Genomic DNA, 27,235 nt, shown 5'->3' with positions numbered 1-27,235 from the left:
CAGTGTGTTATCCTTTAATTAAGAGCTGGGTCAGTGGGGCCACCGGTCTCCCCCAGGTCCCTGCAGCAAGTGCCCCTCCCCACTCGCTGCCTCTGAGGCAGGGTGGCCCTGAGGCAGCCAGCCCTGACAAGGGGTCAGTTTGTAGTGGCCTAGGAAAGGCATTCATCTCTCGGACCTAGGAACGTGGCAGCAGCAAAAGGCTGGAGGCAGCTAAACTGAGGTCAGGGATGATGGAGGAGGAAAGGACAGGAAGTGGGGCTCTCCTCCTTCCCCTCAGAATCCCGGTGGGACAAAGACCAGTGTTCAGGAACAGTACAGTTTCTCCAGAGGCTGGAGGCCTTCCAGCCACTCTCTGGAAGCCCTGAGTCCCTGACTCCCCACAGACCGACGTCACACAGAAAAGAGCCCACAGGGTCACTGGGCTCGGGGAGCAGGCTGGGCACCACCTCATCAGCCTCACAGCCCCAGGCCTGCGAGGTAGGTCCAGCAGGGCCCAGGCCAGAGGCCCCAGGAGCCCGGGGGCCACCTTCCACTAACTCTGCTCGTCAGGTACTACAGGCATCTAAGAAGGCAGCTTCTCCCTCACGGTTCCAGGGCTGTCCGGGCAGGGCTGAGGCAATGACAGGCCAGGGCTGGCCAGTTCCCTACAGGTCCGTGACCTTGTTCTCCACAGCGGCTGCGATCTGCTGGAGCCGGTAGCCCAGCTGCATCTTCTGAGCCGTGCCATCCTCCTCCAGGGCAGTGATGATCTGCAACAGACACCGGCCGGTCAGCAGGGCCTACCAGCCACCGCATGCACCCACAGCCCTCAGCAGGCCTCCTCAGGTACTGCGGCACAACTGGGGGCCTCAGCGAGCCATCTCACTTCCTCGGGGACTTGCTGGGGTTTTACCTCCACCAGTAAAAATTGTTTTGAGTGGAGCCCAGCCACACCCACCATGCTAGCCTTTCCCCCCACGAAACCCCTAGAAGCCCTGTTCCAGTCCCCTGGCTCCCCCTGCCCCCACCAGGCAGCAAGCATTTCCTGTGTTCCCATTCCAGGTGCTGGCATGGAGCAGGGACCCCACAATGATGGGACACGTGTGATCCTGCCCTCACAAGGCTCACTGACGGCAGGACAGACAGATTCTGACCCAACACCAACAACCACATAAGCACAAATGAGGGCTGCCACAGGGGAGCGGTGGAGCCCAGGGGGGGCTGGCCTGTGCCGTTTACAGGAGGGTACATGAGGTACCACACACCCCCGCCTCCCCCATGCAGGAGCTCACACTGCCTGAGCAAGCCTGGGGTGCCTGGAATTCACGTTAAATGACTATCCCCCAGGCCGGCCACCAGGCAGGCTCCTCATCGCTGAACAGCAGCAGCTACATCGTTGGTGTCACACAAACATCCGAGAGGACGATTCTGGCAGACACTTAGCAGGCTGACTCGTAGGTGCTGTGATCTTGGGGCCCAGTCCAAGTTCCCCAGACGGCCCCCTTGCTGGCTCTGCCGTCCCCTCACCCACTCCTGGCAGGACCTTCTTCTCTGGCCGTGCACAGCAGGTTGCCACTGTGGGGACTCGGGTAGGGATGGGGACCAGGACAAGGTGGGGGCAGAGGCAGCAGCTGTGTCCTTCCCAGACCATCCCCCACACCATCTCCAGACCCTGGCAGATCCCCCAGCATCCCAGCTGCTGCCGAGGAGCCCCAGAGGAGAGGGCAAGGACAGGGAGAGCAGGGGAGATACCAGGACCCTGCCCTGACCCTGCTCTGTGCCTGGGGAAGACCACTAGTGACAGCCCTTCCCTCCCTCCATCAGGGCCCAGGGTTCTGCCCACCTGGTCATAGTACTTGTTGATATACTTGTAGAGTTCATGCAGGGCCACTCGTGCCCCAAGGTCCCCAGAGTAGTTCTAAGGAGAAGAGGTAAGAGAGACGAGCATTGTCACCAACCACAGGACCCCTGGGAAAGGGGGAGGAGGTGGCAGAAAGGACAGGCCCTGCAGCAGGAAGCCCTGCCTACAGACCAGGGATCCCAGGTCTGCAGCGTGAGCAGGGCCCTGCTTCTCTCCCCTCAAGGCGGCAGCTGGGACCCCAGATGGTTGCAGAGCCCAGTGGGACAGCGGCCGCTTACGGGCTGTGACCCAGCTAGGTCTGCTCTGATCTCCATCACATCTTCCGGGAGGTTGCACGGGGCCCCTCCATGGGGCCATCTCTGAGCCCGCACCTCCTCATCAGGACAACAGGGCTAATAGCGCCCAACCTGTGGAGCTCCTATGGGGGTCAGGCGAGAGGACAATCAAATCACCACCACCAAATCGTAGCTGCTATTGTTGCGTGTTCTGTGTCCTTGTGGTCCTCCATCACTTAGTGTTCAGAAACACTAAGTTCCCTGGAGTTTATGTCTGGAGACTGTTTTAAAAGTAGGTGGGGGCACGTCTACACCGACGGAAGCAATGCTGTATGAAGACACGGGCAGACTGACCTGGGCTGTCCTGGGGCTGAATCCCAGCCACCTCACTGCTCTGGATACATCGTCCCCAGACCCAAACACGGGCTGCAGGCACCCAAGCAGCTGGCCGAGTCAGGTCAGGTGGCAGCTGCCGGGACAAGCGCCTGCTGCTCTGTAGTGGGATGTTGGGAGCCCTGGTCTTTCATAGTGGCCATTAGAACATTCTGCATTTATGGGGATGGTATGTGTCCTGCCCCCAACCAGCTTGCAGGATCGCTGAGGCCCCAAGGGCTTCCTTGCAAAACAGCAGGATCCTCATGGCAGGAGGCCTGTGCCCAACCCAAGAAGCAGAGGGAGGGCCATACCCGAGACAGCTCAGCCAGGATGGAGTTCATCTCTTGGTCACTGGCGGGGACGGTCTGCCTGATGTCTGCGTAGTACCTGCCAGAGACCACGGCCAGCTGCTGGGTAAACAAACCATTCCTCCCCCCACAGGGCCCATCCCACGGCTGCAGCCATAAACATCCATCAATTGGTCCACTCATCCCCCTTCCAGACCCTTTCCTCGCCCTCATACCTTTCCACCATCCGTTTGTAACGGGGAATATCTCGAGCATATAGAAGTTTGTTGATGGGGGAGTCCTAGGCGTCAGCAGGAGAGAAAGAGGAGAGTCCCCTTAGAGTGACCAACGGTCCCAATTTTCCCAGCACCGTTTCCGTTCTAAATATCCCAGGAACCCCTCAGTCCCAGGCAACTGGGATGGTTGGTGCCCCTGGCCCATTTCCCTCTGCAAGGACCTCCTCTGCCCACTCCCCTCCACCGATATCCAATTTCCACTCTGTCACCTCGAGCTTCTCCCCCAATTATTCCAAGGCCATTTCTCAGCTCCACATGCCTCCACCTGGATCCAGCAGGGAACCGGCATGCAGGGTGGGAGGGCACTGTGCCATATGGAGCCCTAATGCCGCTTTTCCATGTGCTGCTCATTCCCCACATAATCATTTCAAAAATCAGGAAACTGTGGCACCTGGGGGCTCAGTCGGTAAAGTGTCTGACTTCGGCTCGGCCATGATCTCATGGCTCATGAATTTGAGCCCCACGTCGGGCTCTGTGCTGACAGTGTAGAGCCTGCTTGGGATTCCCTCTCCCCTCTCTCTCTGCCCCTCCCCTGCTTGCACATGCACTCTCTCTCTCTCTCCAAAGAAATAAACTTAACAAATAAAATAAATAAAATATAAAAATCAGGGAACTGACCCAGAAAATATAGTAACTTGTCCCATACCACCTCACTCTGAGTGGCCGAGCTGGCACCTGAAGCAGGTCTCTCAGGTCAGAGCCCACATTGTAACACACCCAGACACATCTTCCACCACTGCAGTGGGTTCCAATCCCAGCTCTGAGCTCTGGATGGCACCTGCTGCCTCACCCTACGGCTGCCGGGAGGGTGAGGTAAGATGGCGCCACCCCTGTGCGGCAGCGATGCATCCCTGGGCCTGAGTCATGAGTCAGCATGCATGCCTTCTCACCAACGCTCTGCGGGGGGGACCCTAGGCATTCCTGGTTTGGACTCTTCCTGAGCTACCCAGCAAGCATTTGCAGTTTTGCTGGGAAGGGGAGGCAAGGTGAAGGTTGGGCAAAACCCCAGCCACCACACAGCCTCCACCCGAGGTAGCCCTCCCCGGTCCTCGCGGTGGGGTTCGTTGTAGGCACAGTGACGAGAACACACAGAATAGAAACTGTTCTCAAAAGACAGCACTACAGAGTAGAAGTTTGCATTCTGTTTCTTCACAGAAGTCTAGAGATCGATCCCTCAAGAGGTAACAGCTCACTGCACAGGCCTGCAGAGCCCCAGGCCCTGCCTGCTGGGTGCCTGAGTCACTGCAGCAGGGACCCCTTATCTGTCATGGGACTCCCTTGGCTCTCACTACTGTGACAACACCCCGCCACCACCACAGCCCTGGCCACTCCTCTCTGCTTCCCAGCGCCCCTCACCAGCACCTCGCCCATGCCTGGCGCTCACTGCCTGGACTCTCCCGTCTACACTGCACCGACAGGCAGATACCTCCTCTGCCCCTGCGTGTAGGGAACGAGGAAAAGGCAGGGTGACTTCTGATCCCTGGGCCTCCGGCTATGGTGAGCCCAGACTTGGAGGAGGTGAGCCCGAGGTGATGGTGGGGCCGCTAGGTTGGTTTCCAGTTAGACATGTGGATCCTACAATCACAGGACAGCTCCAGGCTGCCCGGTGGATTTGGTTCCTGAGGGGTCATCACTGCCACCTCCCGGGGAGCTCAGGGACAAAGCCCAGCCTGGGGCTGGAGTCAGAGGCCTCCCCTAGCCCTCCTCCCCGACATTCTCAGCCAAGCCTGGAATCGGCGCACACACAACACTGTCCATACCTGGCCCATACTACCCTGCCCCATTCGTGCCCTCCGTGTCCACCCTGACCCACTCACCCGGCCCAGCTTGTGGTCGGCCAGGGTGCAGGCATCCATGAACGTCTGAGCAATGACCAAGAGCACTGCATCCATGTTATCAGATGTCTGCACGTCGAACACAAACTGCGGGTTTTTTATTATATTGATCCAGAACCTTAGCGGCAGGCTGTGGGTAGGGCAGGCAGGGCCAGTGAGCGTGCTGGGGGGGTGGGAGAGAAGACCCCACACACACCTGGCCCGCCTTGCCCCACCCCCACCCCCACCTGTTGGTCTTCCAGATATGGACGGTGTCCTGGTCGGAGATGCCGTGCTGCTGGGCCTGCTCATCCAGCAGGTCGAAGAAGTACTTGATAGCAAGCGGCACGGGGCGGCTGGTGCTGAGAATCACCTGGAAGAGGTCGTCTACAAACTTTTGCAGTGTGCCCTGGTGGGGAGGGGAAGCACAGAGGACATACGGTCAGCAAGGGGACAGGGGACCTCGGCCCCAGCCCGGCCTCAGACACCTCACGGCACTATGCCCGTGCGAGCCCCACACCACACCCAAACCCCATAAGTAGCCGTCCCCTCCCCCACAGCCCAGACCTATGGCCTGTCCCATCCCTGACCCCAGCCTCCACTCCCTCCTGCCTCACCTTCATGGACAACAGGCGGGTCAGGTAGATCTCAGGGATGGCCTTGGCTCGCTCGCGCTCCCCGCCCCGAAGGCTGCCCCTCCGAGGCCTGGGAGGCTCCGGCTCCTCACTTGGCTTCACTAGGTGCCAGGGCCGGATGCCCCCCTCGTCCACATCCTCCAGCATTGGGGTCCCTGCGCCAAGACCCCACAGCTCGTCATCCCTCATCAGGTACCACGTCCCCTGGGACCCCAGCGTCCTGCCAACTTCCAGGAGTGGAAGCACAGGTTGAGGGCTTCTCTACGGTGGAAGGGAGGTAGACACAAGCCTACCCTCAGGTCCAGAAGATCTGCCCCAGTACTGGGGACTGGGCAAAGCAGGGGCAGAGGACAGTGATTGGGTAGGGGCTGGAAGTGGGGGGCATACTCACTCTCTCCAGGGACATAATCCTGGTTTTCCCGGAGAACGTGCTTGGTGAGGCAGGGGACCAGGGCCACAGTTGCTCCATCTGGGACCTGCTAATCACAGCTGGTGACCCCTCCACCAACCCCACCCCGCCTACCCCGCCTCCCGCTCTTACCCCTCCCACCTTGTAATGCTGCAGGGTGTTCAGGCGCCTCCACAGGCCCTGGACCTCAGAAGTCACGTCCTCGTCAGAAAGAATGAGATGCCCAGCCACCCCAGACCGCCACTCTGCAAGAGCAAGTTGGGACTTGGTCCAGGGCTTCCAGAACACCCTTCCTGCGGTGGAGCCTACCTCCTCCTCCACAGGGACACAGGCCCCACCGTCAGGGGGCAGCCTTATCCAACCCCTCCAAAGACTAGGATCAGGGGCCCCTCACCATGTGAGAGGTCGTTCCAGCCTCTGCCCTGTGCCCACTGAGCGATATGGTCCGGGGCCAGCCCAGCCTGCACCCTGGCTCAGGTCCCCAGGCTACCCTTCCCCTCCACCCTCACCAACATCCAGGGTACGGGGGTCTGGCCGCTGGGCGAGAGGTACTCCTTTATAAAGCTGGTCCAACATCTTCTCTTTGGCCTGGGAGATGGTATCGCAGTCCAGGACCTTCACGGGCACACCCTGGGCCTCTCCTGCGCCGGGCCCCACAGCCAACAGTGCATTCAAGGTCTACCGAGGTATATGCAGGAGCAATCAGGGCTCATGCCACACACGGGATGACCAACACACAAGGTCAAGGACAACCCATGAGGAAGCCACTGGCTCTGACCTCTCGGCACCAACAACTCCCTAATTCTTATCTCTTTAGCCGTCCACCCCCACTAGGGACAGCGGCTTCCTCCACTCTGACCCCACCTCCAGCACAGTGCACTAGTAAATGTCTACGGGGTGAATGGCAGAAAAAAACAAGTGAACACAAGTCCCTCTTAACTCAGGTCCCCAGGTTCCTGGCTCAACTGGTCAGGCTGAGGCACCTGAGAGAAGCTTCATAAGAAGTAAGGATTCCTACCGGCCTGAGAGGGGGCAGGTTTGGTGGAGCCTGAATGAGATTTTCCCAAAGGTACCCTGCGTGGGCCACCAAGGAAGGTATCCCGCGTGGATCACCAGGGAAGGTGCCCTGCGTGGGCCACCAAAGAAGGCACTCCACTAAGGGGATAGCAACCCGGAGGAAGAGATGGACAAGACTGACAGAGCTGGCTCCTGGCTTGGTGGGCACATCACATCACTGGCAGGACACTGAGATGATGGTCCTGCAAACGCTCAGGCCCTGGCCCAGTCCAAGGGCTTGTGGACTGCTCCCCAAACCCTTGCTGTGACCCTATCTCACTCTGACCCCATCTCAAGCCTGAGGGCCCATCCTCAAGGCCTTCTGCCTTGAGGTCTAGTCCTCAAGCCTCTATGCTGCTAAACTAATCTAAAGGCTTCTCTCCAGCAGCCAGCCATTCACAATGATCACACATGCCTACCCTCCTCATCCTCACCAGGGACAGACACCACTGAGCGTATGCACGTTCACATTCTCTTTCCCTCCCTCCCCCTACCCCTCCCCTGACTCGGTCTCCCTATCCCTCTCCCTTCCTCCCTCCCTCACCAGGGGACGGTACTCCACGTCCTCTCTGAGAAGGCGGTTGTCATTCAGGGTGTATTTGGCTTTGCCAGTCACGCTATCCACTGGCCCCTTGTCCACTTGATGTTTAATTCCACGGAAGAGCATGTACAGCGGCTCCCCTACTGAGTCCTGGGGAAGTGACAGCCAGTGAGGGCCCCCAGGGCAGGTGACAGGCATGAAACAGAGCTGTATGGGACATGGCCCATGCTGGGGAAGGGGACAGACTGCAGAGGGCCTGAGGTGAATGAGACATGCTGGGCAGGAGTGTCTGGACTGAACGGGGCTGGAAGCTGTGTGGTTTAGAGTCCCGCCTCGCCCCGGAGGGGAGCCCAAGCCCTGTCCACGTCTGCCTCTCTCACCCTCACGAAGGTGTACAGGCAGATGGACATCCAGTTGGTGAGCAACTTCTCCACCACGGTCTCTGTCCTAGGATGACAGGAAAGGGGTGGGGCAGGGTCAGAGGTAGGGCCTCTGGGCTCCCTGTTCTGTGAACCCCTAAACCCCAGAGGGTCTGACGCAGCCCTTGGCTCCAGCCCTCATAACCACAAGGCCCCCATGGCTTCTGACAGCCACACAGACCTGCGCAGCATCAGCTTGGGGTTCTTGGCCACGTACTGGGCCACCAGGTCACTGAGCAGGGTTCGGAGGATGTCGGTGAAGTACTCGAGCTTCCCGTGCAGCGCCACCGTGAGCAGAGATGCCACGTAGGCGCGGTCCCGAGCTGAGAAGGTGCGCTGGCTCTCCAGGGTGTGGATGAACTGGCGCCAGGGAGGCGGGATAAGGAGGAAGGGGCCCATTCAGAAAAGGAGGGACAAAGAAGGGGCGGGGCTGGGGCAGGAGGGGTGGGGCCAGGAGGGGACAGATGTGGGGAGGCCTGGGGTGGGGCCGTGCGTGGCACCTTGGTGAGGAAGAGCTTGCTGTTGAGCAGGTTGGAGAGCTGCCCCAGCCCTTGTTCCACGGTGGGTCGCCTGCTCTCCGGTACACCCAGGTCCCGGTGCAAGGGCGACTCCTGGTGCCCAGGGAAGAAGACCCTCTCGGCATACACCTTATAGTCGAGGAAGGGGATGCCACTGCCCAGAAGGTCACTGGTGAGATCAGTCATCTCAGTCATGAGGTCTGTTGGGCAGAAGAGGCCAGGTTTGGGCGTGGATCCCACCCGACGGGAGCAGACTTTCACAGGGCCCTGAAACATGTTCCGGGCCTACTCTCTGCAGCCTTACCCGTGAACTCCTTCTTGCAGCGGTCCCGCACGCTGCTCTCCAGATTCTCCAGCTGGATCTGGACCTTCTTATAGTCCCTCAGGGCCTGCTTGCTCTTCCTCCTGCTCAGCACCAAGGTCAGGAAGGGGAAGGCCAGACAAGGCCAGAGCCCTTGCTGGTGCCTATGGCCCAGGCCTGTCTACCCCAGCCTCACCCTGGCTTAGGCCGGCACAGTCTGACCCAGCCATGCCCAGCCAAGCCAAGGCCTAGCCCAGAATAATTTGGCCTGTCGCATCCTGGGCAAGTCACACCCCACATCCAGTCTAGCCCAGGAGTTTAGCCCAGGGATCAACAAACTACAAGCAGGCCAAATCTGGCCCACGACCTATTTCTGTAAATAAAGATTTGTTGGCACACGGCCACAATCATGTGTTTGCATATGGTCCGTGGCAGCTTCTGCTCTGCAACAGTGGAATTGAGCCCCTGCAACTGAGGCCACCCGGCCACAAAGCCTAAAATAGGTACTCTGGCCCTTTATAGGAAAATTTTGTTGACCCCCGGCCTAGTCTGCCCTTCCCATCCAGCCGCACCCCCCTACCTGCCCCAGCCCAGCCACATCCGGCTGCACCCACCTGTATATGAGGACAATGATGATGACGCCCAGAGCCAGAAGAGAGGTGCCCACCCCCAAGCCCACCTGGGCTGCCATGGGAAAAGCCACGGGGCTCTCGCCATCGTACTGCACGTGGCCCAGGGAGAAGCGCAGGTTCCCCATCTGCACCTATGTGGGGAGCCACCTGTGAGCAAGGTTTCAGCACAGGCCTGATGCCCGGCCCAACCCAGTGCCCACTCACTGACCGTGAACTCAGGCAAAGCATCGGGCGCCTCCCGGAGGGCGTGGTGCTGGGGCAGAGGCTGCTCCAGGGGGGGCTCGCAGTACAGGTGGTGACGGGTCAGTGTCTTCACCACGCAGGGGCCGTCCCCTATCATGGCCACCACCTCCTCCTTGGACATTGCAAGGTCCAGATTCTCCCCCTGGAACACGAGGGGTCACTCAGATCCCATCCCCTCAAGTGTGGGAAGGATGGTCCTGACACCCACCCCCGGGAGCAGGGCTGATGCCGGGTCAGCACCTCTTCCCCTGTATCGGAGGAGATAGTCCATGGCTATCCTCTGAGCTGCCCCCCGACCCTTCTCTACCCTTCCCATCCTTCTTCCTCACATCTTCACTTTTCCAGAGCTCAAAATCTGGACAACATAAAGTTGCCCCCGAATCCTGCCCAGTCACCTAACAAAGCCAGAGCCACTACTGTGTCTGCTGGCCCACCAGGCAGACGATGCTGGGTTGTCTACCTGTGGCCTTTTAGAATGCCCACCTACCGCACGTGTCAGAACCCATGCCAAGTGTTTGTTCACGTTGAGTCAGGCTGCCAAATGGGCATCAGCCCAGGCACCTACTGTGTACCACGCCACCCAGCTACTGCGTGTGCCAGACCATTTACATATTGTCATTCAGACTCCTGCCGTAGAGTGTGTGGGGCCCCAGGCTCCAGCCAGATGCGTCAGGCGAGGCAGCCCATCACCAGCCCCTCAGCCCTCACATGTGAAGGGTGAGGAGCCAGGTCTGTCCGCTGGCCCTTGTTCTGCCTTCATGCCCCCTCTGCCACACACAGCCACAATGACCGGCAAAGTGAAGGGTCGTGAGCCCCCCGCCCCTGTGTGTGAGCAGGAACAGTACCTCCACAGACAGCACACTCCCAGGCTTGTGCCGGAATGGTGCAGTGGGGTCCTCGGGGTTGAGGGGCTGCAGAGTGGGGTCGGCCTCATAGGAGAAGGGTGTGGGGTTCAGTGTCGCGAAGTCAAAGACCAGGTTGTCAAGGATGAATTCCACCCGGACCCAGGGGTCCTCAGGCAGGCCTGGGAGGGCAGGCGTGTGGCACGTGATGAGCTGAGAGGAGTTCACGTGGCACGGCTCCTCAAACTGGGCCACAGAGAGGAAAGACAGGGGAGGAGAGTTGAGGGCCATCCTCAGGAAGGGGGCCCAGCAAAGACAGGGCAATAGCCTCTTTGGTATCCGCCACCCACGGCTGTGCACGGGGTGGAGTGTGGAGTGATGAGGGCGATGGCTACTCTAGTGCAAGCAGGGGACGCCCGTGGGTGTCCTACACGATGGCCACCACAGGAAGCTCCAGGGGAGCACGCTGTTTCTGGGATCACGCGGCGTCTCCGCCCAAGCCCCTGGCCGGGCTGCGGTGCTCTCGGAGCCACAGTCACTCGGATTCTTGGTGTCTGTACCACATCCAAATTCTGGCCACGGACCCATATCTTCCGTCCTCCACTGCAACACAGACCGTGAACCACCCATGGCTTATGAGAACCGGGGCCAGGCGGCCCAAAGCCCCTCGGCCCTCTCCCCAGCAGCAGCACGGGAGTCACGGCCTCCACAGAAAGCCCCGCAACCTCCCCACATACTAGAGCTGCAAAGACCTCCCTGCCGCATGCCATGAGGCCATGCCCTTGGCCCAGCACCTGAGGAAGCTCTTGGTGGGGCTGGCAGAGGTGACGTTGGGGTCTGATGTGTACTCAAACTGGCTGTGTTGAAGCCTCCGCTCAGCGGCCCCAAACCACACAGCCACAGGGAGCGTGGCAGGCGTGGGGTGGGGGCTGGTCTCACACTGCAGCTGCTCCGCCTGCTGCTCCAGCAGCCTGGGGAAGGGAGGGATGAGTGGAAGGCAGGCCAGGAAGGGGACAGGGATGATTTCCAGGACATGGGACCCCCTCAGGCCCAAGCTCACTTCCCTTCAGAGCTGACTGCAAGCTCCACACGTGACCCTGGAGGCCACAGTCCCCCGACAGCCCCAGCTGAGGGAGGGTCTGGCCGCTTTCTGATGGAGCAGACCTGGCCCTCTCCCCCTTTCTGCTCTCCCAGCATCCCACCCCTCTGTCTTCTCCCTACAGCACACGGATTTTTTGCAGAATGAGGAAGCAGCCCTCACAGGTGGCAAGGCTGGTCTCCAACTACTACTCGGATGTCCTCCAGCTGCCCAGTCAGGAGCTTGGAGCCATGCAGGGTAAGGCGGGTACCCCCCGCTCTGGGGCCTCGGGTTGGGAAGACGGAATGCACCTTCGGGTCCTGTGGGAAGGGCGATAGGGAAACATAGGCAGACATGAGGCCACAAACAGAGAAGCAGGGGGAGTCTGAGGAAGACAAGAAGGCCCCGGGTGAGAAGCCCCAGGAAGGCGAAACCAGACGGGCTGGCGGGGGAGCCACTTTACCTGGTAGGCAAAGTCGTGCTCTGAGACACCGTGTCCTCTTCCTGGCACCTCCACCGTCACAGCGCCAGCCACCTCCTCCCCACTGGCCTCAGTGATACACACGAAGCTGTGGGCACAAGGCAGGCTGGGGTGCCGGGCCGCACCGAGGGCCCCTCAAACTGAGCTGGCTGCCCCACTAAATGAGGTGTTCTCCCTGCTCCCAAGATTGACAGAGATCCTCTTGCTTTGGGGGGAATTCCTGATGGCACACCAGGGGGCTTTGGCATCTGAGAGTTAATACGCATGGTTTCATTCAAGTCCAACCCTAGGGCCCCCTGCCGAGAGGAATTCACCTCTCTGCCAGGCACAAATTTACAAGGAGCCCTCTGAGGCTGGCTATAGGGACGAGCACCAAACTGATGAGTGGCCTAACTAGCTGCCATCACCACGCACACCACACCACTTGCAAAGTGGTGGAAACTTGATTTCCTCGTGAAAAAAAAAAAAAAAGTCCCTGGAAGCTTCTAATCAGGTCTGGGGATAGATGGAAAGGGAAAGTGAGCAATCTAAGAAAATGTTGGTTCTCAGCCAGAAAACAGAGAAGCTTGGGACAAATTAATGTCCCCATGGTGAAGCTGGCAGTGGCTCGACTCCGTGACATTGTAACAGTCACCGCCAACACTTTGGAAAACAGAACAAGTGATATGTAAAGTACCCAGGAGAGACCTCGGCCAGAGAATATTTTAATCTCTTTATAAATCACTTCATAAGTTACTCTAGTCTCATGGTTCTAGAATCATTAACAGTCTAGACAGTCACCGAAAGTTCTTGGTCATAACACACAGGGGGAATACCACACGCTCTAGCAAAGTCTGGTTTAAAATACAGATCACGGGGCGCCTGGGTGGCGCAGTCGGTTAAGTGTCCGACTTCAGCCAGGTCACGATCTCGCAGTCCGGGAGTTCGAGCCTCGCGTCAGGCTCTGGGCTGATGGCTCAGAGCCTGGAGCCTGTTTCCGATTCTGTGTCTCCCTCTCTCTCTGCCCCTCCCCCGTTCATGCTCTGTCTCTCTCTGTCCCAAAAATAAATAAACGTTGAAAAAAAAAATTTTTTTAATAAAATACAGATCACGGAGCCCCAGCACAGGCCTACAGAATCCAGATCTCTGAGGGTAGGCTTGAAGGACCCATTCTATGGTGGCTTTGGACAGGCTCTCCAGGTAACCCTGATATCAGCCGGGTCTGGGATTTGCTGATTGTGGATATCTCCTTGGAAATGTCCTGGGTGGGCACCGTTGGACCCTGCTACTGCCAGCCAGGCTACCATGACCCAGAACCTTTATCAGCTACAGTCCCTGGGAAGGCAACCGGGGTCCCAGGGACTAGGCAAGGAGTCTGGCACTCAGCAGACGGGCCACAAGTCTGTGCCCGGAAAAGCCCTCCAGGGGCAGTGCTTGGGGAAGAAAGGACAGCTCGTGGAAACCCAGCCCCTGAGCACAACCATCTGGGATCTGAGAACCTTGCTGCCACAACTACAACCATGCTCACTCAGAACACCAAGTGAGAACATGTAGATGGGGCCACCTGTTGGTTCTAGGCAATGATTGGGCCCAGGCCCAGCAATGATCCCCAGCAGTCCAGGCCAGGAACATGCAAGTCCGTGCACAAAGCCGAAGTGGGTGCTCCAGGGCCTCAAATGGCAACCTTAGCTCTGAGACACTGTGACCAGAAACAAGCAAAGGGGGAGAGGAAAAGGCAGAGGAGTAGTAGATGGGCAGCCATGAGCAGGAAAGCCAACCGGGGAGCCCATGAAGGGTGCCGAATTCCTGTCAGTCCAGCCAACTCACCTACTGGAGACCTCGTACTCCTGAGCATCCACAGCACAGGGTACTCCAGCCACCCTGACTGTGTCCTGTACGTCCTGCACATGTTGACCCAGGTTGGAGCCCCTGATGGTAACACGGGTGCCTCCGTCTACAGGCCCAGTCAGCGGCTCCACCTGTTCCAAGACACGGATTGCTCACTTCCACCACCAGTCAACCCTCGGCAGCCTGGAAAGGCAGTCCCAGACTCCCACCTTCGGGACCCCTGGGCCCACAGCACCCCACTCTCCCTCTAAAGGCAGCGGTGGGGGCGCCTGGGTGGTTCAGTCGGTTAAGCGGCCGACTTCGGCCCAGGTCATGATCTCGCGGTCTGTGAGTTCGAGCCCCGCGTCGGGCTCTGTGCTGACAGCTCAGAGCCTGGAGCCTGTTTCAGATTCTGTGTCTCCCTCTCTCTGACCCTCCCCCGTTCATGCTCTGTCTCTCTCTGTGTCAAAAATAAATAAACGTTATAGGCAGCGGTGAAGAAGGGACATGCCAGCATTTCAACACACCGAGTAGATGAGGGGTGCGGGGCACTGCGTGGCCACAGCTTCAGTCTCGCCACAAGCCTCCTGGGCCACACAACGTGGATGCTCTCCCTTGCACCACACACAGCCATATTGGGGCATGGCAGTTTGGCAGCGGCTACAGTCCCCGTGTCCCACGGAGCAGTCATACAGCACCACTGGTTGGGGGGGGGGGGGGGCGGGAGGGGGGCAGAGACAAATGTGAGAGGCAGGCCTGGAGGAGCCCCGTGGCCCCAGAGGCCCCAGCTAGCTCACCATGCAACCCATCAGCACTGTCCACACGCAGACGGCCAGCCCGACGCAGAAACAGCCCCACACGGAGCTCTGGCTGCAGAGCCTCATAGCTGAGCTGGAGAAATGGGAGTGGGGTCAGAGTCTGGGCCTGGGGGAGGCATCAGGCCTGGGGGGCGGTGGTGGTCAGAGAAAGGACCAAATGACTAGTTGTGGGAGCATGAGGTCAGAGGTCAGAACTGGGGGACAGGGACCCCGTGAGGCCACAGGGTCAGGGGTCAGAGCCAGGGTACTCAGACTCCCTCGAGGTCACAGGGTTATATGTGGGGCTGGGATGATGAATGTGGTGTGGCCAGCTGAGGTTGGTAGCCAGCCTGTGGCCGGCACACCCTTGCCCACCCAGGCACTCGTGACCCACACCTGGTTCTGCCGGCACGTAATGTGGCATTGAGTCTCTGGAGGTGGCTCGCACTCGACCCGGGCCTCAACTACCACTTCATGGCCCTCCAGCTCCATCACACACTCATGGTCTCCTGGGCTGTCCTGGGGGCAGAGGACACAGCTGCTGAGGCAGCTTTAGGAGCTGGCCCCAGTGAGTCCCGCAGGGCCGCTAGCAGAGCCCCAGGGTCAGGGCCGAGATGTGGGACCAGGCGCTCTTCCTGCTCTCCAGGGCTCAGGTATAGTTGTCAACAGCCAAGGAGGCCGCCAATATGCCTGCAACCGGACACGCTCACCTGGAAGAGGCGCAGGTTCCTGCCCAGCAGCCGGACTTCTCGCTCCACGTGGACTGGCATCAGCGTGGAGCCCTGAACACTCTCGACACAAGGGCAGGAGCTTGCCCCCCAGTTCACCTCCTCCTGGAGACACCAAGAGCAAGGCAGTCTATGGAGCCCACCCCATCACCTCGGTCATTTCCCTGCGCACAACTCAGGGCCCAGGCCGGCGTGGAGCTGCAGACCCCACCCTGCCCCTCGACCCCTCCTGAGTCTGCCCCGCATCCCCTCCCCTGGAGGCCTCCTTCCTGGGCTGGGCCTCACCAGCTCCCAGAGCCCGGGGGTGTCGTATTGGTAGTCCAGGCTGGACAGGAGGATGAGGGGGGCGGGAGGGCCCTCGTGCTCAGCCGAGTCTCCATCACCTGAGAGGAGGGTGGAAGTGGAGAAGGCGGGTGTGTCACCCCCCGTCCACTCGTCCGCCTCAGGCAGCTCTCCGCCTTCTCTCATGAGCCAGTCCAGAGCGGGCTTCGTGGAGCCAGCGGCCCCTGGGAAAGTGGTGGCGGGAGCAGTGCCGGGGGGCTGGTCCAAGAGTGCCACGGAGGGGTCGGCCTCGGGGCCGGGGTCTGCAGGGGCAGGGGGCAGTGCCGCTGCATCTGAGGGCGGTGGGTGGGAGGCCAAGAGGTCCTCGGGTGTGGCCGTGGGTCCGAAGTCAGTGGGGGCGGGGACAGCGGTTCCACGTCTGTTGGGGGGGTCGGGAGGGGGAGGTTCCTCATGGAGAGGTGACTCTGTGGAGACTGAGGCAGGTATGGGGCCAGGACCCGCCCCCGGCCCCCAGGGGCTGAGCAGGGAAGGGCGATCCCCAGGTGGGACATCCGAGGCTGTGGAGGGGGCACCAGGCTCCATGGGAAGGGTGTCAGGAGCAGGGGTGACTGGGGTCTGGGGGGCTTCAGGTGGGAAGGGGGTGGGTACATCTCTTGCGGGAGGGGCTGGGGAGAGAAGCGGGCTCTGAAGGGGGAAGCAGAGAAAGACAGGAGGGGCCACTCAGCAGGCAGGCGCGGGAGCAGGTGGCAGGCAGGCAAAGGGTGTGTTAAGAGGAAAGGAGACCAAGGAAAAGAGAAACAAAAACAGCCCGTTAATTCTCCAAAGGAGGGCGGGGAGGGCAGGCTCCAGGGGCATCTGTGTTGAGGCGGGACCTGAGGCCCAGACCTCCCCTGCCGCTCAGCTACAAAGGTCCTCTCCCCGAAACAGGTGGGACACCAGCAGCTGTTCTCCAGTGAGTCCGTCACACACAGCAGCTCGGGTGCTCACAACAGAGCCTCACATGGGCAGGCAGGCACACAGACCCCGGGCCGTCAGAGAAACCCTCACAAAGGGAACCCCAAACCCCTGTGGGGCCCAGCTGGAGGTCCCGCTCACCTGCTGACTAACCACCATGGGCCCAGCATCACATGAGGCCTTGTGCGTGCACAGCTGCTGCCAGACACACCAGTTACACCCCCAGCGGCTGCTCACGCAGGCCTGGCACCTGCACAGAGCACAGCCATGGGGCAGAGGTCGCCACGGGGCAGCCCGGGTGCTGGGGGTGTCGGGGAGGAACTCACTGTGCAGACGGGCGGAGCTCAGAGACTGCTGCACAGTCATAGATGGAGAGTGAAGCTTTGGCAATCACCACAGCGCCAAACCTGAGCTCCACGCTCACTGACACGTGGTCTGCAGGGTGGGAGAGAGGGCCCAGGCTGAGGAGTGGGGTTAGCACCCAGGATCTGGGGAACACAGCCCATAGGACACAAAATGGGCACTTTAGGGGACTGAGGACTAGCCAGGGGGCCCAGAGAAAAATGCTATTTCAGGGATCCCCACTCGGAATCACATGTCACCCCAACCACACCCCCTGGAGCAAGATGGGAGGAGGGTGGGGCTCCCAGGCCCCAGGGCTGGCCCCTTCTCTCACCCACCGGCTCCTCTTGGCAGTGCTGGGGCCTCGCTAGGGTCCGGGGAAGGGCACATCACACCAGAACTGGTCAGCAGGGCAGGAGTCTGGTGATCCCCAAACTGGCAGGAATACGTCTCCCCTGGCCACAGGGGTGGCAGGTCAGGCACTGACAGGAAAACCTGGACAGAGAGGCCAGGACATGCTGCTGGAGCCACCGGGCAGCAGACCAGGGCTTGTGTTTCCAGAGCACCCAATGTGAGGGGGCACAGTGGCCACCAGCCCTCAAGCCTTCACAAATGCCCTCTAGCCTGGATTAGAAGCAGACAGAGAAAGCAAGGCCCCAAGACAAGCAACTTGTATAGGGCCACATGGTATTTAGAGCATCTGACATTAAAATGCAAGGTCCTGACCCATCACCAGAGTCCTCCCCATGAGGCATGTGCCTGCCCTGCTCATTCACCTCCCTCCGCTCCTCTCGGCTGATGTTGGCAGGACTCATAGCTGCCACTTGCAGACAGCCCAGCTCAGGCTGGAAGCTCCACAGCCACCGCTCTAGGCCCTGTCCCCGTGAGCACTCGGAATGGCGATTGCACCTGCAGGAGAATGACCAGGATGTACCTTCACGGAGCAGGGACACCTCCAATACTGGGGACCTGGGCGGGATCCTCAGGTGGGCCATGACACTAGGCTACGTCTGCCCTGGCAAGGCACTGATGCCCAGGATGGAGAATGGAGGTAGGGGATTGGGGCATCCAGGGGTCGTGGGCTGCAAGTCAAGGGCGAAGGACCAGGAATACTGGACAGGGCCATTATGCAGGACCAGGGAGGGCAGGAGGTGGGGGTTGGGGTTGGGGAATGGGTCAGGAGTCGGTGGAGCACTGACCTGCCAAGGAGCACACACCACCCACAGTACGGGTCCTTGTGAGCGAGACAAGAGGCACAGTCCGGGTGCTGAGCACAAGAAGCCACAGGAACCTTGAGAAGCTGTGACAGCAATCCAAACACCAGTGACTCCTCCACATATGGGTCCCTGGCCTGCCCAAGGCCCCTCCCAGCAGCCAGATCCTGGCACTCACTGTGCTCTGGGTCATGACATACAGGTGCTCGAAGGCCCCATCAAAGGTGAGGTCTCTGCTCACCGCAGACCCCTGCTGGATGTTCTGTGTGGAGTATGGGTGGCCATCACTCCCTGGGCCCAAGTAGACCTGAGATCAGAGACCACAAGTTCTGGGACCCAAGTCCACGGCCATAGGCCCAAGGCCCTCTCTTCTTCCCACAACGAAGCAATCTACAAGCAGAATTTTCTGCTAGTACAAGTCATCCCACCCAGCCCTTGGGCAGGGGGTGGGGGAGATCACAGGTAAATACCATCCAGCTCTGGGAAGAGAAGCTTAAGTCATCTCTCCCAGCCTTAGGGCCAGGGGTGTGTCCCAGGGGTCACAGGCATAGCTCCTCCCAGGCTGGGTCACCAGCAACCTATTCCCTCTAGACCCTGGGGCAGGGCCCGGTACTTCCTGTGGACCCACCCTGTGTAGGTGTCCTTGACTGTCACCCAGGAAAGCAATGGTGTGTCCATCCTCCATGGTGACTGCCACAGCTGTTAGCTGAATCCCTGGCCACTCCAGAACGGGCGTGGCTTCCAGGGGGACACGGCTGGCCATGGGGCTGGGCGTGTGGTCTGAGCCACAGGGATAAGCATCCAGGGTATCCTATAGGCAGCAAGAAGCACCAGTAAGGCCCTCCCTGGACATCCCCATCCCCTGGCCCAGCCAGCTTTTGCTGAATGACTCTCTTCTCTGGATGGCCTTATTCCATCACCCCTCCCTTAAGGAGCCCCTGGACAGCCTCATCCCCACCCCTAGTGTCTCTGCCAGCCCTCCCTGATGTTGCCCACAGCTGCATCCTTAGTGGGGCCTCAGCTGCTTATCTCCAGCAGCCCCTTACCCCGCTCTTGATCCCCACCTATCTGGGGCTCCACCTTCCCACACCCTTGGCCTTCCCCCAGGGTACGCACTCAGCCTTCCCCCGGACCACTTGCCCAAAGCCTCTCAAAGCTTGCGTCTTCATGTCCAGGTCCACTCCCCTGGGTCCCTGCCACCTCTTCCTCACTCAGTCCCCCTAGCTGTGGTTTCTCCCCTGTGTTATCTATCCAGAGACTCGAGCCAAACAAGCCTCAACCTCACCTGCCTCTCTTGCTCAATAACGTAAAACAACAGGGCCCATCTTCCCACATTCTAGGTCCCTGCCCCATACCCTAGGACCCCAAACACCTTCAGTCCACCTACACGAATACCACCTCTGCAGCAAGCAGTCCAAGCCCCACTCTGAATGGCCCTCTGTCCCCTGAGTGCCACGATTTTCGTAAGGCATCTCCATCACCCAGACACAAAGGAAGCACATAACATCCATTGACCTGATCAGCCCCCACACCACCAGCTTCCCTTTGGACTCCTTGGGCAGCTGCCTGGCCGTGAATGCCAGACAGGGACGAGCTGGGACTCACCACAGGCAACTGTGCACAGTCAGAATTGACGTCATACTCGATGTAGGCCACCTCCACCCCATCCGTGGCGCGGCCCTCCCTAGTGTAGCAGGCATCTCGCGTGCGGTTAGCAAGGCGGTCCACCTCGTCCAGGGGGAAGGCGCAGAGGGCAGAGGCTCCAGATGCTCCAGCAGCTGCTGACGGAGGCCGGCCCACAGTGGGGGGAGCGGCCGAGGAGAAGGCAGCAAAGAGTACCTCCCCCTGGGTCACCTCCAGGGATGTGGCCACAGCTGCAGCCTGGATCAGCCCATAGCGGCTACCCTGGCAGGCCAGAGGCAACTCCACATAGGAATAGTAGTGCTGGTCCCGGAGGCACACTCGGGACACATAGGCACGAAAGGCTCTAGACTGAGCCTGCAGGTCCCGCCGCAGGAACAGGAAGTAGGCACTGGCCCCACGTGCAAAGGCGCTCACAAAGTGGTGGCTATACTCGGAGAGGCGGCCCACGGCCAACTTGGCCGTCTCCTCATAGGAGAAGGCAGTTTGTGGGTCCAGTGGCCACAAGGTCCGGGTTGTGATGGGAGGGATGCCACCCCCCACGCCCCTGCTGGTGTATCCCCGCCCCACAAATAGGAGAGGCTCCCCAGTCAAACCCTGGGCCACCAGTCCCACCGTGCTGACTGCAGGGTCATTAGCGGCCACATACTGGGTGTCCCCAGGCCGCTCAGGCCGCAGCAGTAGTCGTTCAAGTTGGCCCAGGTGCCGCAGCTCACAGACCCCCTGGTGCACACTCCCGCACACCACTAGGGCCCCTGGGCTCACCAGGAGCAGCTGGTTCAGGTTGTTGGTAGGCTGGGCCTGAGGGCACTCATCAGGCATCACAGGTGGCAGGCAGTCCCTGCTATCTAGCACAGGGCCAGTGGGCACCGTAGCCTCCAGCTGCAGCTCAGGGCTCAGCTGGAACAGGAAGTTGGTGGCCCCCAGGTAGAGGGTACCTGAGGTGGGATCCCGTGCCAGATGCTGCAGATGCGTGCCATTGGGAGTGAAAGCAGCTGGTGGAGGGGGCTGGAGCGTGAGGACCCACCCAGCCCAGAGCGCCTGGAGAAGAGCTGGGCCGAGGGCAGGCATGGTCACCTGGCAAGGAGAGAGATGGAGTGCTGAGGGGCTACTGTGGGAGGTAAGCCCATGACATTGCCAAGATGCCCCTCCTAACCGGGGGAGTGACCAGAGGAGGCCTAGGCTTAGACAGCACTGTGGTCCAGGATGACCCCAGGATTGCACACTAGCAAGGGGTCAGGAGATCTTTCCTGGAAACTTCAACACTGTCCATTTCCTGCAAGCACTATTCTCTCAGGAGACCTCCATCCTACCCCACCCCCGCTTCTCCCTGCACTGCCCTGTGTCACCACAGGGTCTGAGGGTAAGGGGCTAGAGGGGTAGAGATGTGAGAAATATCCCATCCCCAGGGACCAGGGCCTGGAGAGGCAGGAGAGCAGGTGATGGGAAGGAGGGGCCCAGAACCCCGAGGAGGGAGAGGACCCCTCTGCACAGATGTCAGCTGCCTGCAGGGGGGAAAGAGGAAGGGCAAGGTCCCATGGGCCATCTGCACATTAGAGCAGAGCAAGAATTGGATGAAGGGCTGTTCAGGCCAGGAAACCAGAAGGAATCCACAAAACCAATGAAGAGATGAGGGAGACTGAGGCTGCCAGGACTGGGACCTAAATGACTGGATGCCACCTTGGAGAGCCCTAAGAAGCAGGAGTCACACTTCTCCCAGGTGCCTAGGTGTGAGGTCAGGCTCACCTGGCAGGGCCGGCTGGATCAGGAGACAACAGCATGACCTGTGTGGGAGTCACCTAGCCAGGGAGATAGCAGAGCATGAAGCTGGGGGCTGGACTGCAGGCATGTGGGAGCCCGGGCTCCCCTTCCCGCTGCCCAGCCTGCCAATGGAACTGGGCCCAGCCTGGCCTTCGGCCACCAAACACATTCCACAGGGGACGCCTCCTCAGAGCCCACACAGGGAGGGGGAGGGCAGTGGAACCAGGCACCCTCAGGGCCTGGGAAAGGGCAACTAGGAAGGAGCCCCATGGCAGGCGGGGCCCAGCCAGGCCCCCAGCATGGCCCTGTCCTCTGCAGCCCCTTCTCCCTTCGTAGCTACTGTCTCTTTCTCACCCTCTGCCCAAACTCTGTCCTCTTAGGGCACCCCGCTATACACCCTCCACACAGGCCAGGAGCTGTCTAGCCCAAACTGCCACTGGCACAGACACGGACACAGGCTTGCACACACCAAGAAGCAGACATGCCGCCGGCCCTGCAGGTGCACACCCATACACAGGCACACGGGCACTTGCACACGTGCAGATACATACAGATATGGCGTGTCCACGTCGCACAGACACACATAGGAACACAACCCACGTACCACACACTTAAACACTCACACAAAGACACAGCCTCCTTACACGCAGGAACACACACGTACAAATAGGCATTCCGCGCAAGGGCAGGTCACACCCCCCAGCAAAGACATATACACCACCACCCACATTCAGATACCCACGCATACAGATTCGTGCACACTTCCCTGCTTGAGCCCTAAGTCCTACAGGGGTGTGGAAGCCAGGGCATCTCTTGCTATTATTTCTCCTCCTGCAGGTCAGAGCAGAGCCAGGGCCCAGGGTTGGAGGAGGGTTGTCCCAGAGGAAGTCACCATGTCTATCCCCAGGACCTCCTCAGACCCTGGGTGCCTGTTCTCCTCACAGATCCCTCCTTGTGGGCCCCAGCTAAGGCCTGCTGAAGCAGAAAACCATGGTAACACCATCTTCCCCAGCCCGGGTGGTCCCCAGCCAGGAGCACCAGGTTGGGGAAGTGCTGCTCCCAGGCCAGGCCGGGAGATATTTCCCCTACTCGCCTCTGCCCAGGCCACGTTGCCCAGCTCCTCCCACCACCCAGAGGCCAGTCTGCCTGAGGGAGAGCTTCCCTCAGCTAGGGTCGGCTCCTCCCCACCAAGGCCCCACCAAGGTGCTGCTGAGACTGTCCCGGAGTGAGTGGACTGGGCATAAGTTTCGGAGGAGGGTCCGGCCGCCTGGTGGGAGCAGGGGAGCCATGGCCACAGCCCAGCTGGGCACTGCTCCCGAAATAGCTTGGGGGTTTCCATTTTTAGTGTGAGGAGAACAGGGCAGCTCTATGGGAGCAGGAACAAGGCCGCCTCTGTTTGCTACCCGAGGGGGTGGGGGAAAGGGGATAGCAGGGAGAGTCGTGAACTCAGGACTATGGCAAGGCCAGGCTTCCCAGGAGCCCCCCACCTTGTTTCCAAGGGGTCGGGGAAGAAAGTTTCTTCCTCTGGGAAGACAGGGTCTGTCTGAGGATGGGCAGAGGCTACCTCCTGCACTCCCTCCAGTAGCCTCCTGCCCAGGGATGTGCCTGGGGCAAAGGGTCCATAGTTAGACCAAGAGTCACTCTGTCATTGGCTTACAAACATTTGCTCAGAGCCTACTGCATGCCAAAGCTTTCCAACCCTCAAGGGGCAGCAACCAAGACACTCCCCAAATGTAAAGTCACAACTGGGTCAAGTGGCCCACAGGAGGATGGGAGGGATCAGAAGAGCTCCTGGCCAGGCCACATAGGAGGCTGAAGGCTGACCCATTCTGGGAAAAGTGATGGACTCTTTCAATCACTGAAGCAGGACCCTCACCCTTCCCCACATACCACAGGTGGGGGAGGAGGGAAAGAGGGGTGGTGACATCTCAAGGCACTTGAATTCACCTAACCCCTGCCACTGGCCAGAGCAGCCCCTAAAGGCCACACCTCCTACCTCACAGGATCTTCAAGCAGAATCAGAACACATCTCTCCCCTGTCTTTGGGGCAGCCCAAGGCCTGAAGAATAAAGGTCAAACCCCTCCAGTCCACGCCCTCTTCCATCCAATCTATGCCAGGGCTCCCCCACACATGCTGTTAGCTCCTGCTGGCCTAACTGTGGGCTGTTTCACACTCCTCCCTGCTTGGAATGCCCACTCCCTTTCTATCTAGTTAATTCTGACTCCCAACCATCTCCCAGGAGAGCTTTCCATGTCCCCCCAGGCTCCTGAGGAGTCCACCCTGTGTGGAGGATGGAATGGGCATATCCCAACTACCACTCTAGTGTGTACTGCGGCTCTGGCTTGGGCTGAGCCTCAGATTTCCCATTTGCAGAATGGGAAGCAAGACTGCTCTGACCATTAAACATGAAATGTGTGTGCCTGGCATTAGTGGCACCAACCAAAGACACTTTTCTCTCTGTTCCACTCTCCCAACTCTAGACTTAAAGCTCCTTGCAGGCAGGAGCCCCAGCAACTAAGACAGATATTAGCACAAAGCAGGTGTTCCTCACATGTTGAAAGAACCCCCATTTCACAGCCAAGGAAATCCACTCAGAAGGGGAGATACGGGACCCACACCCTGTTCCAGCCACTTGGCCTCTCAAAGGACAAGGTGTCAGGCCCACTTTATTAATAACCAAGCCAGAGCAGACTGAAAAGGCTGGTTTGGAGCCAGGCCTCGTGTCCTCAACTTACAGGATCACGAGATCTCAGGCCCCATTCGAACTCACAGGCAAAGCCTAACTCTGCTTGTACCCAGGTCCCAGGCCTGCCTTGAGGTCTCTTCTGGGCTCATCTTTCTCTAGACCTCTTCAGCAGAGCCCTCAGCTGCCTAACTTCTATCTGCAAAGAGAAAGCAGCTCTGGGGCCCTCCTGGGGCTGTCCTCACCAACCAAAGGGGCTAACAAACTCTGCCCTTCCACACCTGAAGGGGTGGTACCCCAGCCCTCATTTAAGGGGATCAATGGGAAACTGGACTTTCCCTCCCCTTCTCCTGCTTAGCTCCCAGGGTCCACCCGGGAGAAGAGATTCACCGGCAGCACTGTAATGCACATTGCTCGCCCTGTTGTCTGTGTTTCGAGGTGGGGTGAAGGGGCCCACCATTTACGCAACACCCGCGCGGACTCAGGAGCGCTCATCAATCACCCACTGCCTGGGTCGTGTAGGGAGGTGGGGGGTCTCCCTCTGGGGATGCCTGGCACAAGGCTCACAGTCCGCCTTTGTCAGTTGCGCTGAGCGCAGCCTGGAAGGGCTGTTACTACAGAGGGCAAGCCTAGACCTCCCCATCGGCTCTTCTTCGACCTTCCTCCCTCCTCCCTCGGCCGCGGGACAAGGACCCCACCAGTGGTCCTGGGAGGGCGGGGAAGAGGCCGGCCGTCCCGGCTGTGGCAGCGGCGGCGGCGAGGAGGGGGCGCGGAGGAGCAGCTCCACCTCCTCTGTCTCCCAATCGCGTTACAGGCGGAGCCGCCAGAGTTTCCCTCAGTGCGGAGAAGTGTGGTCCCAACTCTCAGGACCGAAGCTGCCCACCACTCACCCGGGCTGCCCCTGCCTGGCGGCATCGGGCCCCGGGCCCCTCCCCCCCCGGGGCCTCACCGCCACCCCCGGGCCCCCGCCCCGGGCCCCGGACTCACCACCCGGCCGGGCCCCGCGGGAGGAGCGCGCCGAGGCGGGCGCCGGCCGCTGCGGGCTCGGGATCTGCGCGCGGCGGCCTCGCTGCCCCCCGCCCCCCGGAGGTGGCTCCGGCGGCGCCGCAGCTGTTACCCGGAGACCGAGGGGCGGAAAAGCGCGCCCGCTGCCCGCCCCTCCCGCCGCGGCGCTGCCACCGCCGGGAACAAAGGAGACAAAGCCGCGTCGGCCGGGCCGGGCTTCGCTCCTTCCCCCCGCGCCCGCCGGGCCGCCCTCCCCCCGCCCGCCGCCCAGGCCAGGCCGGAAGCAGCCGGGAGAGCCGGGCGCGCGGCCCCGAGCCGCCCGGGACCCCGCATTCCAGCCCTGCGGGCTCCGCACTTGCCGAGGGCGGGGGACTCGGCCCCTCCCTGTGGGGGCGCTGGCTGCTGGGCGGCGGTAGCCACGGCAACGCGGGTCGCGGCCAGGCGAGCTGAGGGCGAGGAGCAGAGCCCAGAGCTCTGGCTGCCCGACCCCACCCCATCCCGCCCCTGCCGGGCCATACCTGCGCGCTGCGCAGGAACCGGAATCAAGAGTCCTCCGGGGATGGGCGGGGCCGGGGGGGGGTGGTGGTGGTGCGCTTGGCGCCCACAGGTGTTGCAGGTACAGCGTCCGGCCTCTTCCTACCCACCGGCGACGGGTGGGACCTGCACCCCACACCACCCCCGCCAGCTCGCCAGCCACCACCCCTGCTCCGCAGCGTCCCGAACTCTCTCCTTCCTTTCCTGTGGTCGTCCTCCAACTTTCTTTACCTGAACTCCTCGGCGCCTGGTTTCTCACCCCCGTACCAGGTCCTGCCCACCGCCCCTACTCCCAGGACTCCCTACCAGCCACCCTCTCCTTCCGGCCCCCACCTCTGGCTGCGCCAGAGGAGCATAGGCTTTGGGGTTGGGCCTGGGTTTGTGCCACCACTAAGCCAAGTAACCTGAGCCCCCCATACCCCTGAACACCCCCCCACACACATACACACACGCCTGTTTGCTCACCGGCAAGTGGAGGTGATACCACACCTACCAGGCTGTTACAGGAGGGCACAGCGGCTGCAAAGTACACAAGCAAGGGTGCATTTCCTTCTTTTCCTCCTGGGCCTCTACCTGGACCCACCCTATGCTGAGAAGCCTTGGGCAAGTCTGGACTCCCTCACTGGCAAATACCTGGGCCTTTCTAGGGAGAAACCGCTGGGCAGGGGCCCAGTTGTGCCCTCTGCCGGGCCCTTCACACACACCCTGGCCTGCCTACTGCAAACTCAGAGGAGACAGGACATGGCCCATGCTGTTAGGACTTTGGCTCAAGGCCATTGAAATAGCCTCCTGGGAGGCAAAATTTGTCACACACACACACACACACACACACACCCCACTCTGGAAGCCCCCAGAGCCTCCAAAGGCTAGGGAGAGCCTCAGCCAGAAGGTTCAGGTCATCCACACTGGCTAGTGTCCAAAGAGCCAACACCACAGACACACTCTTGCCATCTGCCACCCCTCAAGAGTCTGCCTTCACTCTCATCTACCCAACTCTGCCTTCCAACTTCTCTCACCAGCTTCTCCGATCACTCCCTTTCTTCCATCCCCTCTCCCAGCACCTGGGGCCGTGCACCAGAATGGCACCCCCCCCCCCCCCCGGAGTTCCTTTATCCCTGGCCTCCAGCATCACAGACCCCAGGCCCTCCATTTCATTCTCTAACCTATGCCCCACCACTCCTCCACATCCATCACCACCTCAGCCCCTTGGCTAAGGTGCTGAAAGCCCATGGCTTTCCTGCCTGTGCAGCCTATGGGGGACCCTTGCCACATACCTGGAATCCTCCCCTCCTCAATTCCATTCACTCAAGTGCACACTCTTTAGGACCTACCTCACCCCAAAGGTGGACACAGGACTTCCAAACCCCATAGCACCCCTCATCTGTACACAGATATGGTACCTCCTACCCCCCATCAGGAGGGTGAACATCCCATGCACAGAGGTC

The 27,235-nt window shown here is 60.4% G+C and overlaps 1 protein-coding gene across 9 annotated transcripts; it reads right to left on the bottom strand.

The window, feature by feature from the left end:
• PLXNB1 (plexin B1) lies at positions 1 to 26,369 on the bottom strand. Of its 9 annotated transcripts, none has more exons than XM_053219432.1 (38): positions 26,284 to 26,369; positions 21,553 to 21,605; positions 19,771 to 20,883; positions 18,794 to 18,976; positions 18,344 to 18,472; positions 18,151 to 18,251; positions 17,728 to 17,860; positions 17,290 to 17,446; positions 16,936 to 17,044; positions 16,751 to 16,859; positions 15,659 to 16,339; positions 15,356 to 15,478; positions 15,042 to 15,164; positions 14,646 to 14,739; positions 14,376 to 14,548; positions 13,849 to 14,000; positions 12,025 to 12,130; positions 11,745 to 11,881; positions 11,278 to 11,454; positions 10,915 to 11,086; positions 10,487 to 10,729; positions 9,607 to 9,783; positions 9,381 to 9,529; positions 8,770 to 8,870; positions 8,448 to 8,665; positions 8,129 to 8,307; positions 7,909 to 7,975; positions 7,532 to 7,678; positions 6,441 to 6,609; positions 6,073 to 6,176; positions 5,914 to 5,998; positions 5,505 to 5,677; positions 5,136 to 5,296; positions 4,891 to 5,038; positions 3,014 to 3,078; positions 2,802 to 2,877; positions 1,823 to 1,897; positions 1 to 749 (listed from the first exon to the last, which is right to left on the bottom strand). In XM_053219432.1, the coding sequence occupies exons 3-38, from the start codon at positions 20,875 to 20,877 to the stop codon at positions 645 to 647; spliced, it is 6,408 nt and encodes a 2,135-aa protein (XP_053075407.1). In that variant the 5' UTR covers positions 20,878 to 20,883; positions 21,553 to 21,605; positions 26,284 to 26,369; the 3' UTR covers positions 1 to 644. The 9 variants fall into 9 exon arrangements, with proteins under 9 accessions (XP_053075407.1, XP_053075409.1, XP_026894442.1 ...); XM_053219434.1 differs by lacking the exon at positions 26,284 to 26,369 and adding an exon at positions 25,775 to 26,050; XM_027038641.2 differs by lacking the exon at positions 26,284 to 26,369 and adding an exon at positions 25,616 to 25,706.
• Between the last annotated feature and the right edge of the window lie 866 nt (positions 26,370 to 27,235).

This window comes from Acinonyx jubatus, chromosome A2, assembly GCF_027475565.1.
Source record: "Acinonyx jubatus isolate Ajub_Pintada_27869175 chromosome A2, VMU_Ajub_asm_v1.0, whole genome shotgun sequence".
NCBI lineage: Eukaryota > Metazoa > Chordata > Mammalia > Carnivora > Felidae > Acinonyx > Acinonyx jubatus.
The sequence above is the reverse complement of the archived record's forward strand: the minus strand, read 5'-3'. Positions and strand labels throughout refer to the sequence as shown.